Source organism: Balaenoptera ricei, chromosome 15 (assembly GCF_028023285.1).
Source record: "Balaenoptera ricei isolate mBalRic1 chromosome 15, mBalRic1.hap2, whole genome shotgun sequence".
Lineage (NCBI taxonomy): Eukaryota > Metazoa > Chordata > Mammalia > Artiodactyla > Balaenopteridae > Balaenoptera > Balaenoptera ricei.
This window is the reverse complement of record NC_082653.1, coordinates 21,241,470-21,257,760: the sequence shown is the minus strand read 5'-3', so window position 1 is coordinate 21,257,760 and position 16,291 is coordinate 21,241,470. Positions and strand designations below refer to the sequence as shown.

Sequence of the window (16,291 nt, the reverse complement as noted above, 5' to 3'; positions counted from 1 at the left end):
CTGTACCTGCCACAGGGCAGGGCAAAGCACAGAGGGTGGTTGGAATACTTAGGAGGGGCAAACCCCAGACTTGGGGAATCGAAGAAGGCTTCCTGGAGGAGGTGGCATCTAAGCAGTGACCTAAGAATGCATAATAATACAAGCTAATATTCATGAAGGGTGTATTACATGTGAGATATTTTAATCTTATTTATTTATTTTTGTTTTTGGCTGCGTTGGGTCTTAGTTGTGGCGCGCGGTTTTCTCTCTAGTTGTGGCGTGCAGGTTCCAGAGCATGTGGGCTCTGTAGTTGCTGCACACGGGCTCTCTACTTGAGGCGCACGAGCTCAGTAGGTGTGGCACGCACAGGCTTAGTTGCCCTGCGGCATGTGGGATCTGTGGGATCGTGGTTCCCAGACCAGGGATCAAACCTGCGTCCCCTGCATTGTAAGGGGGATTCTTTACCACTGGACCACCAGGGAAGTCCCCATGTGAGATATTTTAGCTGCTTTATCTCCTTTAATGTAATCCTCTCTGCCACCCTGGGAGGGAGATCTGATTATCCTCATTGACAGATAAGGTTACTGAGGTTCTGTTAGGTGGAGTGAGTCTCCTGACCACACAGTTACAAAGTGGTGGAAATTCTATTTGAAGGCGGCCCTGCCTGCCTTTCAGTGTGGGTTCTCAGCCACAGAAATGAGAGTAAGTGGGAGTGGGGGTAGGAAGAAGGTCACTCTCTGAAAACGAAGATCCAGTTTTACTGCTGGACAGGAAGCTGTTGAGGCAGGCGGGGGTCAGGACACACAGGGTCCTATAAGCTGCACGGGCAGGGGAGGGAGTTTGCACTTCATCGTGAGTGCAGTTGGGTGACAGAGATGGCCAGACTTGGCTTCAGAACTCTACCAAGTCAGCATCAGGCCCATAGATTAGCCTTCAGTGGCTGGGGACGTCGGTGCCTAGGCCTGGAGTGCCACCACCTCCCTGGAGGACAGGGTCTCTTTCTGAGACCCATCTGCCTCTCACAGCCCCCCTTGGGGTTGGGCGCCGGAGAGAAGTAGCCGAGGGACTGGTTTCCAGCTGCCTCGCTCAGACCCTCTTCCTCTTGAGTGAGGAGCGAGCGGGCCTTCTCAGCCAATCACCAAGCCCACCCTAAATAAGCCATAATGACTCCTGATTGCTCCTTTGTCGCTGGCTGGCTGTCAGCTTCACTTCCATTTGAGGCTGTGGGGAGGAGGAGGGGGCCATGCAGCCAATGTGTGTGCTGGTTTCCTATTTTAGGATAAATGCGTGTGCTGCGGGGCTGAGCCCCCGGGCTCTCAGAAATCCAGGTGCCAGGCACAGATGAGTGGGGGTGGGTGTGGAGGTGAATAGAACCGGTTCCAACAGTGGGCAGGACTTTACAGTTTGCAAGGCGTCTCTCTGACCAGGGGGCAGGATCACATCCCTATTTGACTAATGAGTACCTGAGGCTCAGAGAGGGGTTAATGTACAATCATAGATAGTAGATAATGGGACCAAGTGGGGTTTCATTCATTAATTCAGTCTACAAACATTTATTCAGCACCTACTATGTGTCAGGCAGTGCACTAAGTGTTAAATATAAACTCAGAGCTTTTCTCATTGTGACCACAAGAATAGCTCGCTTTTTATAGATAAGCTTTTCTTTTTAATTCTTATTGAAATATAGTTAATTTATGAGAGTAGCTTGCTTTTATTGAGCACGTACTATGTGCCAGGTGCTTCGCTACCTACTTTTCAAGTGCTGTCTCATTAATCCTTCCACCAACACAGTGAAGTAGGGTCAAGGATGTGCTTGGATGGGGCAGGAAGTGTTTCTGTCTCCATCCTAAAGGTTGGTATATGCCAAAGATGGTTCACAAATAGGGGCATGTGGGGAGCACAGAGACTGAAGGGCTGAGGAGATGAGAGAGGGTCCAAAGGGGAGGGGTGACCGCACAATGCATGACCACATGGGTGACTCCAGGAGATCCAATCAAAGAACTCACATCCCATGTAGGGTGGAGAGCCTGGGTGAGCTGACCACAATACACACACACACACACACACACACACACACACACACACGGACTGTGTTGTATCGAAGATCCTACTTAAACACAAAGTAAAAGCCTCTTCCAAATCTTCCTTTGGACTCCCTAGGCAGCTCTGAGCACTGACCAGTTAAATAATGAATGACCCACTCCTTCCTCCCACTGCCAGGACATCATTCTAGGACAATCATTTTTATTCCCATTTAACAGATGAGTAAACTAAAACTAAGAGACCCTGAGTCACCGGCCCGGGTCACTCAACCAGGAGTGGCAGAGTAGACTCTGGAGCTGAGCTCTGAACCAACATCCCCCTCAGGCTGCCCCTGGACCTGTTAGTCGTGAGGCCAGCCCGGGTGCCCTCAGTACCTAGCAGGCAGTGGGCGGCGGATCAGCTCAACTCCTCACTGTAAAGCAGCAAGCCCCCTTCCCCCCTTCCCCTCCCCCTCCCCACGGCCCAGCTCTGCTCAGAGCTATTAACCAGGTCACGCTGGCTTGTCCCAGTCCAATAGTTCCCTTAATTGCCTTTTTATAGCACGTCGTACAACTGTTCATTACGCTGTCATATTTCCCCTCCAAGGCAGCAGTGGGGGAGCCGAAAGGAGGATGGGGACCCATGCAGGTGGCAGGGGCTGTGTGTGGGGGGCACCAATGTGTGAAGCTTATTTTCCACTTGGTCAGAATGAATTAAACACGTGCTTCTCACACTTGACTAATACACGAGCTGCTTTTCAAAGGGGAAAAAAATCACAGCCCCCTCCCTACAACTGACAAACTATCTTTATTATGATTTTACTGAAATATGTACAAACATAAAGCTAAGTATAAATTCGTATCCTTTTAGCTTTATACAACTGGAAAAGCAAACACAATGTACCCACATGATACAAACAAAGCTACAAAATCAGAAATTTCAAAATGACACGATTAATTTAATGTGATGGATGATGTGTCGCTGAAATTAAATCGCCACTTGCACAGTGAGTATTGTGCTGTATGCTTCAGCATTTAGCCCCCCTCTGTTCTTTTGTCATAAGGCCCACAACAATTAAAGCAGTATTTGGTCATCCAGGGGATCTAGAATTTGCTGGTAGATACTTTAGATATAAAATGATACAACATAAAATTAACCAGTTCTGGGCGAGAGTTCATACACCCCAAGTTAAGAAACAGTCAATGCCCCAGGAGCCTTTATCAGCTGTACTAGGCTAAGCCATCCCATGGGGAAGAGCCATGTGCTCTTGAGGCTGGAAAGCCCAGGATACAGGGCCTGGCCCTCAAAGGCCACCCAGACTTTAGTGAAATCCACAAGCTCTTCTGAGCACCTACTGTATGCCTGTCCCTGTGCCTCCCAACCTCCTGTCCCAGAGGAGTTGCCTGTGTGGTCAGGAGGAAGATGAGGGTGACCAGAGTAGACATATATACCTCTCAGTGCAGGAAGAATGCCCAAGAGCAGACATGGAGATCTGTTTCGCCAGTGGGAGCCAGATCTGGACTTCAGCCCCTCCCTGGAGTCCAAGGCCTAAGCTCTTCCTGGCAGACTCACCTAGAGTGTGGAGGTTATAAGGTCAGCTCTGATCCTGGGTTTGAATACTGGATCCTCCACTTCCTAGCTGTGAGATCTTGGACAAGTTACTTAACTTCTCTGTATGCCAGAGTCCTCATCTGTAATGGACATGAAACCAACGCAAGCTCAGAGAGATGCTTTAAGGCAATAGTGAGAGAACACAGACAAAGCACTTACTCTAGAACCCGGCATAGAATAAGCATTTGTTAAATATTAATGTTGATATCTCACCTGATTGATATCTCACCTGACTCCAGCTCTCAGCAGAATTGGAAGAGAAAGAAACTTCTAGAGTTAGCCCTTAGACTGGAGACCATAGAGTTATCATGAGTGGACAATAGAGGATTTGAAACTCTGTGTGACATTTTGTGTGTGTTTGTGGAAGGAGGATCTTCAGCCTCATTAGATGTTCAAAGAGGTTGTGACCTAGAAAAATCTTAGGCCACTGAGGTAGTGCTGGTCAGGGGTTGGCAGATCACTCAGTGTCTTGGCTTGAGCAACATAACAAAATACAACAGACTGGGTGGCTTACACAACAGGCATTTATTTTCTCACAGTACTGGATGCTAGAAGTCCCAGATTAAGATGTGGCAGTGTTGATTTCTGGTGAGGACTCTCTTCCTGGTCCATAGATGGCCACCTTCTCACTGTGTACTCACATAGCGGAGAGAGCAAGCAAGATCTGGTGCCTCTTATAAGGACACTAATCCTATTGGATCAGGGCCCCTCCCTTATGACCTCATTTAACCTTAGTTACTTCCATAGAGGGTCTATCTCCAAATAGTCACATTGGGGGTTAGGGCATAGTGAATTTTGAGTGGACACAATTTGATCCATATCACTCAGGAAGGTAGGCTATCTGGGTGAGTGAAAGTTTTGACCAGCAGAGGCTAGCCCTTAACCCTTCTAAGCAAGGATCACCTCCAGTTCCCCTGGCCCTCCAAATCTAACATCTCTCACTTTGCATAATCCTTCCAACCTTCCCCTTTTCCCTGCTTGTGCCCATCCAGCACCATCTCCCCCAGTCCCTGCCTGCAGCCTCTGACGGTGACAGTAGCCTAACCTAAGGATTATGGGAATTTAAGTAGGCAATCCCCAGAGTTCTTTCAACAATGCCTGGCACACAAAGAGCACTCAATAAAGGTTAGCTCTGCACCAACAGGTTTGAAGGTCCAGGAGGTCAGACCCACAGCACCTTTGCACTCCTGGAGTTCAGGGGCCTTGCAGCAGGGCTCATTGGAGTCAGAGCCTCCACCACAGCTATCTCTCCCAGTTATAACTGGTGACCCACAGATTCCTAAGGGTTGCTGAGAGGTCTTGCAAGGAGTCTTTGAATCTGGGTGTGTACCCCAAGCCCTCTCTGAACAAAAATCACATCTCACACATGTATGTATGACTGGCTTCCTACTATGTCGAAGGTAATGTGAGCATTAAAGATGAATCAGTTTAGAAGAGCTACAGAATTCAGAATTCAGAGCTAAATTCTGGCCATTGCCTATGTGTGTTTCCTCAACCAATTATACTAAAAGTTCATGGGGGGAAATGGTTTTGTGATATGGATTTAATCCAACCCACAAATGTTTATTCAGTGTCTACTGTGTGCTAGGGACCCAGTGGGGAATGAGGTCGTCATTCTCCCTGCTTCCCAGTGTAATAGGAGGCTGTGTTCTCATAAAGGCAGGAACCCTTGGTCTAAGGGTTCAGTCCAGGGCTCTTGCTTCAGTTCCAGGCAGCTTCCTCTGGTTTCAAAGGCTGCCAAGGGCCAGGCCTGGGTCCCCAATGTCCCCTGCTCCCTGGTCTCTTCTCAGAGCCATGCACACAAAGGCGTGAGCCTAGAAGCCCAGAACTCGTGAAATCCAGCCTCCCTTGCCCTGAGGCAGGACTCCACATGATCTCTGAGAGGACATCCAGCCTTTGCCTGCATGCCTCCAGAGATGGCATGCTCTCTATTTCAGCAAGGAAAAATGCTAATATTTACAAAGTCATTAATACATTTTAATATGTTTCACCCTGAGCTAGCAGAGGCAGCGTCTTCACCATCCATGGTGCCCCCTGATTTGTCTCACCAAAGGTAAAAGGATCAGGGTCTTTGTTCCGGGCATGGATTGCTGCCCCCTCCCCGCCCTTGTGCCCATGGACTCAGCATCAGGAAATTGGGTTCTGGTTTGAGGCAAGATGGGCATGACATTCTCAAGCCAATGCACTAGCTTGATGGGGGAAGGGTGATTTATAGAGCCAGTGCCTGTCCCCGTAGCAGGAAAAGGCTCACGGACAGAATATGCTCGGGAAAAGGAAGAGGAGGGGGGGGTCTGTCTGTGATCATTCAGCCCCGAAACGATGCTCATGATGTTGGCTTTCCAGGCCATTAATTCAAGGGCTCCATGCCCCACCCCCATGGTGCTGCCTGCTCTGGGAGATAAGCCCAGTTTCTATTTAACCCTATTTATTCCCCCAAAGTGTCCTCCATCTCTGCGAGCCAGGTGTTTAACCCTTTGGCTACTGAAGGCATCAAAAATAGAATAATCTCATTTGGAAGAGGGACACCCACCCCCCACCCCCCACCCCGACCCTGGTCCGGGTGGCAGGACCGATCCAGAATACGGGTTTAGCTTCATGGGACTTGGCAGGAGTCCTGGGAGTCCTTCACTGCTCCCTCTCAGGCAGCCCAGGTCCCCCAGGAGGGTGGGGCTTTGTGTGGCCCTGGGAGGAGAACCCCCGTCCCCACTCCAAGGACAGGCAGCAGGGGCAGCTCCTGCTCCCTCACCCGCCGTCCACATTATCTTAGTCACAGCTCTGGGTTCTGACATTGGCCAAGTGTAAGGCTGTGGCAGCTCCGTCTCTTCTGTGCCCCCCCGGCTGCTGTCTCTGTCTGGCACGTCCCGCTCTGTCTCCCTGCTGCCTCTTCTAGCATGTTCATTTTTATGTCTCCTCTGCCCCTTTCCTCTCTTTGTTCTCTCCTCTTTTCCCTTTCGTGATCACATAGGGGTATTCTTGCTTTTGTGGGTGCCTGATGATTGGTCTCATTGTGAATCTGTGTGTGTGTGTGTGTGTGTGTGTTCCTGTGTCCGGGTGTCTGTCAGTGTGTGTATGTGCTGGCCTGTCTCTGACCTGTGTGTGTTGCTCTGTTAAGCTGTGTGAATCTGCTAATGTACTTGAATCTGTGCGTTGGTCCTCATTTCTTTGTGCATCTGTCAACTGGCTTGTCATTATCTGTGTGTGAGTGGATGTGTGTATGCTCATGTTGTGTTTCAACTCAGGGGGCCAAGCAGCTGCAAATTCCCCTCCCGAGGGTGCCCCTAGAGGAGCAAGTAGGAGAATTCAGAAGTTGATGGCTTCACTAGAGCACAGCCCAGCTCGATCCCAGATAGATAGGTTGTCCTGGTCGTCTCCTGGGGCTGCCTGCCAGGCCCCCTGCCCTCTGCGCTCCTCCTGCCCTTCATTCTTTTCCCTCCAGGTCAGCCCAGGACTGTAAGGGGTGAGGACAGGGAGATGCGGCAAAGCCAGAGAGTGTGCATTCAACTCACTTCGACTCTCAGCCCCGATCACAGGCTTTTTCTCGTACACTCACTTTCCCCCAAACAATGAAAAATGGCCATTGGGTTATAGCGATAACAACAACAATAATAAAATAATTGCTACCATGTATTGGGACCCTTAGCCCATGCTAAGAATTTGATATACACAATCTCGTTGAATCCCCTCAAGAACTCCAGGAGTCTGTTGTTATTTTCACATTTTAGTGATGAGGAAATGGAAGCTAGGACATGTTAAGTGAGTCATCCAATGGCACACAGCTAGTACATGATGGAGCAGGACTTTGCAAGATGAGGTCATGGAGGCGAAGGCACACTGGAGGAGCATCAGGGTTCCTTCATCGTAGCCCAGCTCTACCCTGGACTCTGCGTGACCTTGCACAGGACACCTTCCCGCTGGGCCTGGGTTTGCTTCTCTGTGCAATGGGAATGAAAGTGAGGCTCTGTTGGGATGTTTTAGGGATGGTTGAAGCATTGCAGAGAGGGTGATTGGCCTGAGTGCTCTCTGGGGTCCCCACCCGCAGTCCCAAGAATTGGGGTGAGAAGCAGAAACAGGGACCGTGCTTGTGTCATCTTCAGGCAAAAGAGAGTCACACACAGAATAAGCTTTGAGAAATTTTGCTGAATGAATGAATAAATGAGTGAATGAATGACCTCATTTCTCAATACTACAAGAACTTCACAGCTCACCTTGGGTCCTACAACAGTGAACACCAGTAGGGAAAAGGAAAGAGAGGATAAGCACTCCGGACCCTCATAAAATCCACACACGAATTGGCAATGACCAACTGATACATATGTGTTATTGAATCACTTGTAAAAGAAGGCATCAATGACCATCTTCAGGTCTGGGTATGCATGGGGTAGAAGGGAGCCCTAGGGAACTGTTGTCTCTGCCCAGATTATCTCCTGTGCAACTAAAGAATTTCACCAAGAACAGAAGGGGAGGGATGAGGATTAGGAGATAGAGATCTTTGTCTATAGAAATCTGTAGGGAAAAGGCTCTCTCTCCCTAGCATCTGGGGTTTGGGGTGGGGAGGGTCTGTCTCTAGGGCAAATCTCCGGGATGGGAGATCAGTTATTTTGTTTTGTTTTGTTTTTTTCAAAGCCTCTTTGGAGGAGTGAATCTCTGTGTTTGGGGGAAGGATCTCTGTCCTGTCTTTGTTCTGAGTCCTATCATGATTTGGAGGGTCTGTGTTTGGGAGAAGGCTCTACGGAGAGGTTTTCTTGTCATAGTGGTGGTGGGGAATGCTTCACGCTAGGGCAGAGGGTTTCTGTTTTCTTTTCTGGCAGGCAGGCTCTTGGGGGAATTTAAGGGGGTACCTGGGAGCGATTACTAGCATCTCTGCCCAATGTGGTGGAGGTTCCGTATCCGGAGAGGAGTTTCTCAGAGACTGTGAGGCGCTGGGGGTGTGGGCAGGGAGGGGTAGGAGGTAGAGGGGAAGCCTGTCTTCTCCTGGCAGCTCCAACTTGATGGTCAAAGCCCTCAGGCCGTCCTACTTGTGCGCTGACCTGAGCTAATCTAGAAATACAGCAGGGGAGGAGGAGACTGGGGTTCTCAGAGAGACTGGGTCTTGGGAAGGGGGTCACTGGGAGCCCCTTTCTTTTCCTTTCCTTCAGATTCTCCCCATTCCACCCCCAGTCACAGCCATTAGTCCTCCTGCACCTAGGCTGGGACGGCCAGGTCGCCGACGCTGCTGTTTACTGCCTAAGAGCCCGGGGCAGGAGTCCAGCTGGGAACACACTGAGCCGCGGACCCGCACGGAGACACAACTACAAAAGGACTCCTACAGGCAAAACCGCAAGCAACCCATTCAGGAATACATATACACATCCAATCCAGCACACAAGCTCTGCGCACACACAGGCACAAATGCGCGCAAAACTATGCATTTACAGAATAAACATGGTTACCAAATCTCACCCTCGGAGTCCGCTCAGCTCCAGCCCGTAGCAATACCTGGTACAGTGTCGGTCTTTGTCTCTGGGTCTTTCTCCTGCTCTCGAGCTACACGCAACCCACTCAACAGAAACAGTGTAGGTTTGCACAGCCCCCGGCAGCCGCCGGGCTAGCAGGGCCGGAGCGCACAGCGCGCCTCCCCACCCTGGGCCCGCCGCGAGCCCTTCCTTCCTCTGTGCCAGGCACCAGCTGCGCCCCTCCGCGGCGCGGGCACTCGCAGACCCGCCTCGAGGCTGTTGACAGGTGCCTTCAGTCCTTCCTCCTTCCAGACCCCCAAACGAAAAGAAAGCGAACAGCCAACCTTTCGCCCTCATTATGCACACGTTTGGAGAACGGTTGGTGGCGAACATCCCGCAGAATCACTTCCATCTCGGCGTCCCTGGACGGGAGGAGACAGCCCCAGTGACCGAGACCGGGGCTGAGCCTTCTTGAGAGCGTTCCTCCACTTCTGCCGGACACTTCTGCCTTCAAGGGGGGCTCGCGACCAGGTTGAAGTGCTGGTGATGGGTGCCAGGGAGACAGAGCGATGCCCAGACGGCCTGGGCCGCCGGAGACAGGTAACTGTCCTGCTGCCTTTCTGGGCGTCTAGACCAGTCCTTGGCCAGAGGATCTGGGGCTGAAAGGCTCGCGAACTCTGGAGGGGGTAGCCAGGGACAGGGGACCAAGAGGATCTGCCCGCTCGGGCCCCCTCCCTTCCTGCGGCGGCGAGGTGGGAAGGGCCAGGATCGGAGTTTAGCACCTCCTCCAGAAATGCAGCACTCCGGCCCCCACTCCGCCCTCCACACCCCTCCTTCGCGCGCTCCCTCCTGCTCCCTTCCGTGGGCGCCCTTCTCCTGTCCCCATCTCGGTTCTCCGGAGTCCCTTGGTGCCCCCTTTCTCTTCTCCTTGCCCTCTCCTCACTCCTCCTACCTCCCGGAGTTTCTCCCTCCCCAGCCCCTCCGCCCCCGCCTGATTCCGAGGGGCGGGAGCGCTTTGGGCTGCGCGCGGTTGGGGGCGCCGCGCCAGCTTCGCGTAGCTGCTCTGACGCCGCCGCCGCCGCCGCCCTCCGCAGCCCAGCCCGCGCCCCGCGGCAGCTCCGCAGTGCACTCGCCACCGCCGCTCCGCCAGCCCCGCTGCCCGCCCGCCGGGTCGGCCTTGAGCGAGCCTCAGACGCCAGCCGAGGGGGTCATGAGACAGAGCGCCCCGGGGCACCGCGGGGAAAGCGAGCGAAGATAGCGGTCTCACGCCCCCGTGGCCCTCACCGCCTTGCCGTGCGTCCCCCGCGTCCCCAGCCCCTTCCGTCCTTTTCTCGGGCCCCGCTGCCGCCATGGCCACCCTGCTCCGCAGCAAGCTGTCCAACGTGGCCACGTCCGTGTCCAACAAGTCCCAGGCCAAGGTGAGCGGCATGTTCGCCAGGATGGGTTTTCAGGCGGCCACCGACGAGGAGGCGGTGGGCTTCGCGCACTGCGACGACCTCGACTTTGAGCACCGTCAGGGCCTGCAGATGGACATCCTGAAAACCGAGGGCGAGCCCTGCGGGGACGAGGGCGCTGAACCGCCCGTCGAGGGAGACATCCATTACCAGCGAGGCGGCGGCGCGCCCCTGCCGCCCTCGGGCTCCAAGGACCAGGCCCTGGGAGCTGGTGGCGAGTTCGGGGGCCACGACAAGCCCAAGATCACGGCGTGGGAGGCGGGCTGGAACGTGACCAACGCTATCCAGGTGAGCGCGGGATTCCCAGCTCTGCCTCCCCCCACCCCCACCACAGATCTGCGCACCAGGCTCTACTCGCAGTAGAGTCCCCTGGAGATCTCAGCCTCAAGACCCCTTCCTGTACCAGGAATCTCGCCTGCCCCCATCCCTTCCAGCCCTGCGCGGGGATCTACGTCCCCATGTGGTGTCTCCCCCCACCCCATCCGGCCCCCTCCCGTATCCCGGGCCGCCGGACAGCTAGGCTGAGGTTCGGTCAGAGAAGCTTTCCGGAGACCCTGCCGAAGCGAGGGAAACAGGAGGAGGGAGAGTGGGGAGGGGTGAGGGAGAAAGAAAATCAGGATTGGAGGGAACAGTATGGCCTGGGGCTCCGGAATGGATTCACAGCTGCATTTTCGGCAGAAAAGGAGAGGGGGAAAGAGCTGAGCTGGGAGTCTTCTCCCCCGACACACAAGACACACACGCATAGACAGCGCGCATGTACATAGGCAGGCACACATGCCCACAGCCCCCCTCCCCCGAAGAAACACCGGTCACAGGTGCACACGACATACATCTATATATAGACCACAGAATTATCCTCAAATGCACCTTCATACACCCCTACACCTCCCCCACACAGAAACACCTGTACATACCAAGGGCACACACATAAACCCGTCTGAATGTAACACACGCACACATGCACAGACTCATGCACACAGGATCCACCCGCTCTCTCAGGTGCAGCCCTGTCGGGGACAAACAGGTATACACAAACATGCACACACACACAGACATACGTATGACCACACAAGCACAATATGGTCCCTGGTACCTCAGCGCTACCTGCGCACAGACACACCTCTCGCTCGAAATCCCAGCTACACCGCAAAAAGCTCCTCCGCGTGTGACCCTGGCGAAGCCGCCTCCAGATGCTCTGAACAGCCTCTGGTCTCCAGGCCCGCCACCCCGTCACCCCTACTCTCAACCCTCAGTCCCCACCAGGCGGCGCCGGACTCCGCCGGGAGCGGGTTTGGAACCTGCACAACGACCCCGGGAGCTGGAGAAGGCGAGCAGGCCGCAGCTCGAGGGGCAGAGAGGGCCTCCGCCCCACGCGTCCCCGGGCCCTGCGGCTTGCCTCCCATCTCCCACCCTCGGTGTCCCCGGAGCGCACAGGTCGTTGGGGCGCAGAACGTGGGTTTCCCGGGAGCTGGAGGCCGAGATGGGGTTGTCCCAGGACCCGGGCTCCGCAGGGCTCCTCGGGGCCCTGCTCAGTAAGTGACCCGACCCGAGGCGCCTTCCGCTCCAGGGCCGGGCCGGACGGCCAAGCGCAACCAGGGACCGGGGGGGGAGCGCACCAGCTTCGGTTGCTGCCCCCGCCTTCACCTGGGGCATCTTTAAAGGCCCCGTTCCGTAGGCCTTGATGGAGGCCAGGGTGGAAGGCTGGAGGCCTGCAAGCCTTGGGAACCCTGGATTTCGTTAGCTTTGCTTCCCTATGTGGATTCTAAACCCTTCTTCCACAGCTCTGCCCGCCCGATCCCGCAGGTTCTGGTTGTTGACTCCCGCTTGAGTTCGCCGTTCACAAAGCGCTTGCGCTTTCCCCGTAGGCCCCTAATCCTGCTTGCCTCTACCACTTAGTCCCCTTCCTTAGGGATCGGTCTCTCCGCCCCAGTTTCGGCCTGGCCCTAAGACTGCCCAACCCTGTCTCCCCGTCCCCACGCCTCTGGCCTCACCCCACCCAAAGCACTTCGCCAGCAAACCCCACGTTCCCTCTGTTCTTGCCTCCCTGCCGCTTGCCCCACGCTCAGCCCCCCTTCCTCCCTACCCTGTCTCCTTTCTCTCCCGCTGCCGCTTGCAACGGTTTCCTTCTCCAGTTCGGCCCTTAGACACCTGCGTTTCCCTCATTGGCTTCCTTGCACCCCATTCCAGCCCCATCTTAGATTCTGTGTCCCCTTTTCCTAGTGGCTCAGGCCCAGCTCTCTACCTTTCTCCTCGTCCTTCTCCGGTCAACCCCCTCCAGCCCCTTCTCATCTTTTTCCGAACCACCCCCAGGTATCTCCTCGTACCCCTTCCCTCTTTGCGGCTTGACCCCTTACTCAGCCCCCTCCCTACCTCCCAGCCATTAAGCACACCTCTCCTTCTCAGTTTTGTCCTTCAACACCCCCCTCTCCACCTCTGACTCAATACCCAGGCTCCCCATTAGACCGCTCTACACCTCCACTCCAGCCTATCCTTACCCTCTCCTCCCAGTGGCTTAGGCCCAGTTCGCACTTAGCGCCCCCTTCCGGCTACACCCTTAAGTCACTCCCCCAGACCCCGTATTCCGATACCGCATCCACTGAGCTCCCGGGTCTGGTTGCCTTTTCGTTCCGCAGGGCATGTTCGTGCTGGGCCTGCCCTACGCCATCCTGCACGGCGGCTACCTGGGATTGTTCCTCATCATCTTCGCCGCCGTGGTGTGCTGCTACACTGGCAAGATCCTCATCGCATGCCTGTACGAGGAGAACGAGGACGGCGAGGTGGTACGCGTGCGGGACTCGTATGTGGCCATCGCCAACGCTTGCTGCGCTCCGCGCTTCCCCACGCTGGGCGGCCGCGTAGTGAACGTGGCGCAGATCATCGAGCTGGTGATGACTTGCATCCTGTATGTGGTGGTGAGCGGCAACCTCATGTACAACAGCTTCCCAGGGCTGCCCGTGTCGCAGAAGTCCTGGTCCATCATCGCCACGGCGGTGCTGCTGCCCTGCGCCTTCCTTAAGAACCTCAAGGCGGTGTCCAAGTTCAGCCTGCTGTGCACTTTGGCCCACTTCGTCATCAACATTCTGGTCATTGCCTATTGCTTATCGAGGGCGCGCGATTGGGCCTGGGAGAAGGTCAAGTTCTATATCGACGTCAAGAAGTTTCCCATCTCCATTGGCATCATCGTGTTCAGCTACACGTCGCAGATCTTCCTGCCTTCGCTGGAGGGCAATATGCAGCAGCCCAGCGAGTTCCACTGCATGATGAACTGGACGCACATCGCCGCCTGCGTGCTCAAAGGCCTCTTCGCGCTCGTCGCCTACCTCACGTGGGCCGATGAGACCAAGGAGGTCATCACGGATAACCTGCCCGGTTCCATCCGCGCCGTGGTCAACATCTTCCTGGTGGCCAAGGCACTGTTGTCCTACCCGTTGCCCTTCTTCGCTGCTGTCGAGGTGCTGGAGAAGTCGCTCTTCCAGGAAGGCAGCCGCGCCTTCTTTCCCGCCTGCTACGGCGGCGACGGGCGCCTCAAGTCGTGGGGCCTGACGCTGCGCTGTGCGCTGGTCGTCTTCACGCTGCTCATGGCCATCTACGTGCCGCACTTCGCGCTGCTTATGGGCCTCACCGGCAGCCTCACGGGCGCCGGCCTCTGCTTCCTGCTGCCCAGCCTCTTCCACCTGCGCCTGCTCTGGCGCAAGCTGCTGTGGCACCAGGTCTTCTTCGACGTCGCCATCTTCGTCATCGGCGGCATCTGCAGCGTGTCCGGCTTCGTGCACTCGCTGGAGGGCCTCATTGAGGCCTACCGAACCAACGCGGAGGACTAGGGCGCTAGGGCCAGCCCCGGCCGCCCTGCCGCGCTCTCCCTCCTCCCCATTCGCCCCTCCCCCAACAAACCCGTGCGCCCTGCCGCCGCGCTTGGGAAGCCAAGCTTTAAACATCTCTGGTTCCCCGTCTCTGATTTTGGGGGTTGGGGGCGGGAGGGGATAGGGATCCACAATCCATCACGTCTGCGTTTCTGTTGTCCTTTCTTTTCCACAACACCCTGGTTTCGGGGGAGGCGGGGGCGCATCTGTGGGCAGGGTTTTCTGTCCTTTCAGGAGGGGCCCCGACACTTTGGTCCCTGTCACCGAGGGGGGGTGGGAAGGGAGGGAGAGGGGCCGCAACCCGCAGGCGCAGAAACTTGACCTTGCGGGCACATTTCACAGCCATCAGTGCTTGGAATCTGCAGCGTCCAGCCATTTCCAGCAAGAACGATTCCCATTCCGGAGACATTTCAACCCTTCAGCGGGAAAGGCTGGCCGGGAAATCCGTTTCGGATGGGCGATTTCCTTCGCCGAAGCGGGAAGGCGAGAAGCCCCGGCGGGGCCGGCTTGCCTGCCGCTTTTCAGGAATCCAAACTCATCTCGTGCAATTTATCAGGTTGTGGAACTGTTCTACTGTGCGTGTGGTGTGCTCGTGGTGAATAAGATGAAATGTATATCAGAAAAAAAAATCTATCTCTAATTTAGAGTGCGGTGCATAATTATATCCGCAAATAAAGAAGAAACAAAGGCGCTCGCGGCCCTGTCTCACTTCTGCATTTTCGCACCCGCCGGAATCCTGGCGCTGGTTGGCGAGGGAACCGACTCTGGCCCGCCCCGTGAAGCAAGTGGGGATGGAGAAGCAGCTGTAGTTAAAGGGTCCCTGCAGAGCTCCGGGGAACGTGAGGGGTGGTCAGCACCAAGGGGAGGCTTTCTGAGTGCCTGGGGGACTCAGGCAAAGGAGCATGTGGTGCGCCCATGGTTTCAGTGTGGCCTTGGTCCCCCAGCCACCAGGACTAGGCTTTTTTTTTTTTTTCCCCAAATCTTTCCCCGGGGGTTGGATCCATCTGAGAATTTGGTGGACGCTCTCGAACTCCAATCCTAAAATAAAGAAGGGGAAAAAAGTTTTGCTTATGTACAAAAGCCCTACAGAGTTGTTCAACAAATATTTATAGACAGCCCACCAGGGCTGGGACCGTGCTGGCTGCTAGGAGAAACAAACTCAGCCCTGCCCTCCTGGAGCTCACAGTCTAGTAGAGGAGAGACAGGCGATAGATCGGGACTCTGAAATCCACAGTATGACTGCCGGCTGTGAAGAGAGCTATAAAGGAAGTCAGCAGGGCCGTTGTGTATTTCCCAGGGTTTGCCAACCTAGCATTCCAGTCATCTCTCACCCTGGAGAACCCCCCTCAAGTCCAAGGTGGGGTTTACACAGCCACAGTGAAGAGATCTGGCTGTTTAGATTCACCAGGCAGAGCCGTTTTTGCCCCAGCCTCCCCTTTTCTTGAGCAGCCTGTTTGAGAATGTGTTTGCTTAAATTACCCAGAGGACCCTGTCCTTTTTTATGCAGATCCTACTGCAAGGGCAGCCCTCCTGTTGCTTCCAGAGGCGCCATTCCTGGGTACAGTGGAATGGATCATGGTCAGACTCTCCAGATGGAATCTGGGAGCTCAGGAAGGCTAGGCCGTTCTCACTGGGAGAGAAGCCACGGTGGGAGGTTCTTGATCTCTCCCACCAAGGCAGAGGCCTCGTTTGGAACGATTTCTCCAGGTGCAATGGGCGCACAGGAAAGAACGGGGAGAATGCCTATGCACGGTGGCCATTTCTCCCTGCCCGCTGCCACGGCGTGGGTGAGTGTGTGCTTGTGTGAGAGAGAGCGCCTACACGAAGATGTGCGGGGCTGGGGGTGGGAGGCTGTATCTGTGTCTTGTGCGAGCTTTGATGAATGCGTGTGCTTGCCTGTGTGTGCAGACCATCCCTGAGCGCGTGCCTGCGA

The 16,291-nt window shown here is 55.0% G+C and overlaps 1 protein-coding gene across 1 annotated transcript; it reads left to right on the top strand.

Annotated features, from left to right (window-relative positions):
• Positions 1–10,393: 10,393 nt before the first annotated feature.
• On the top strand, positions 10,394–14,319 carry SLC32A1 (solute carrier family 32 member 1). The gene is made up of 2 exons (XM_059898118.1): positions 10,394–10,786; positions 13,132–14,319. The coding sequence occupies exons 1-2, from the start codon at positions 10,394–10,396 to the stop codon at positions 14,317–14,319; spliced, it is 1,581 nt and encodes a 526-aa protein (XP_059754101.1).
• The last annotated feature ends 1,972 nt before the right edge of the window (positions 14,320–16,291 follow it).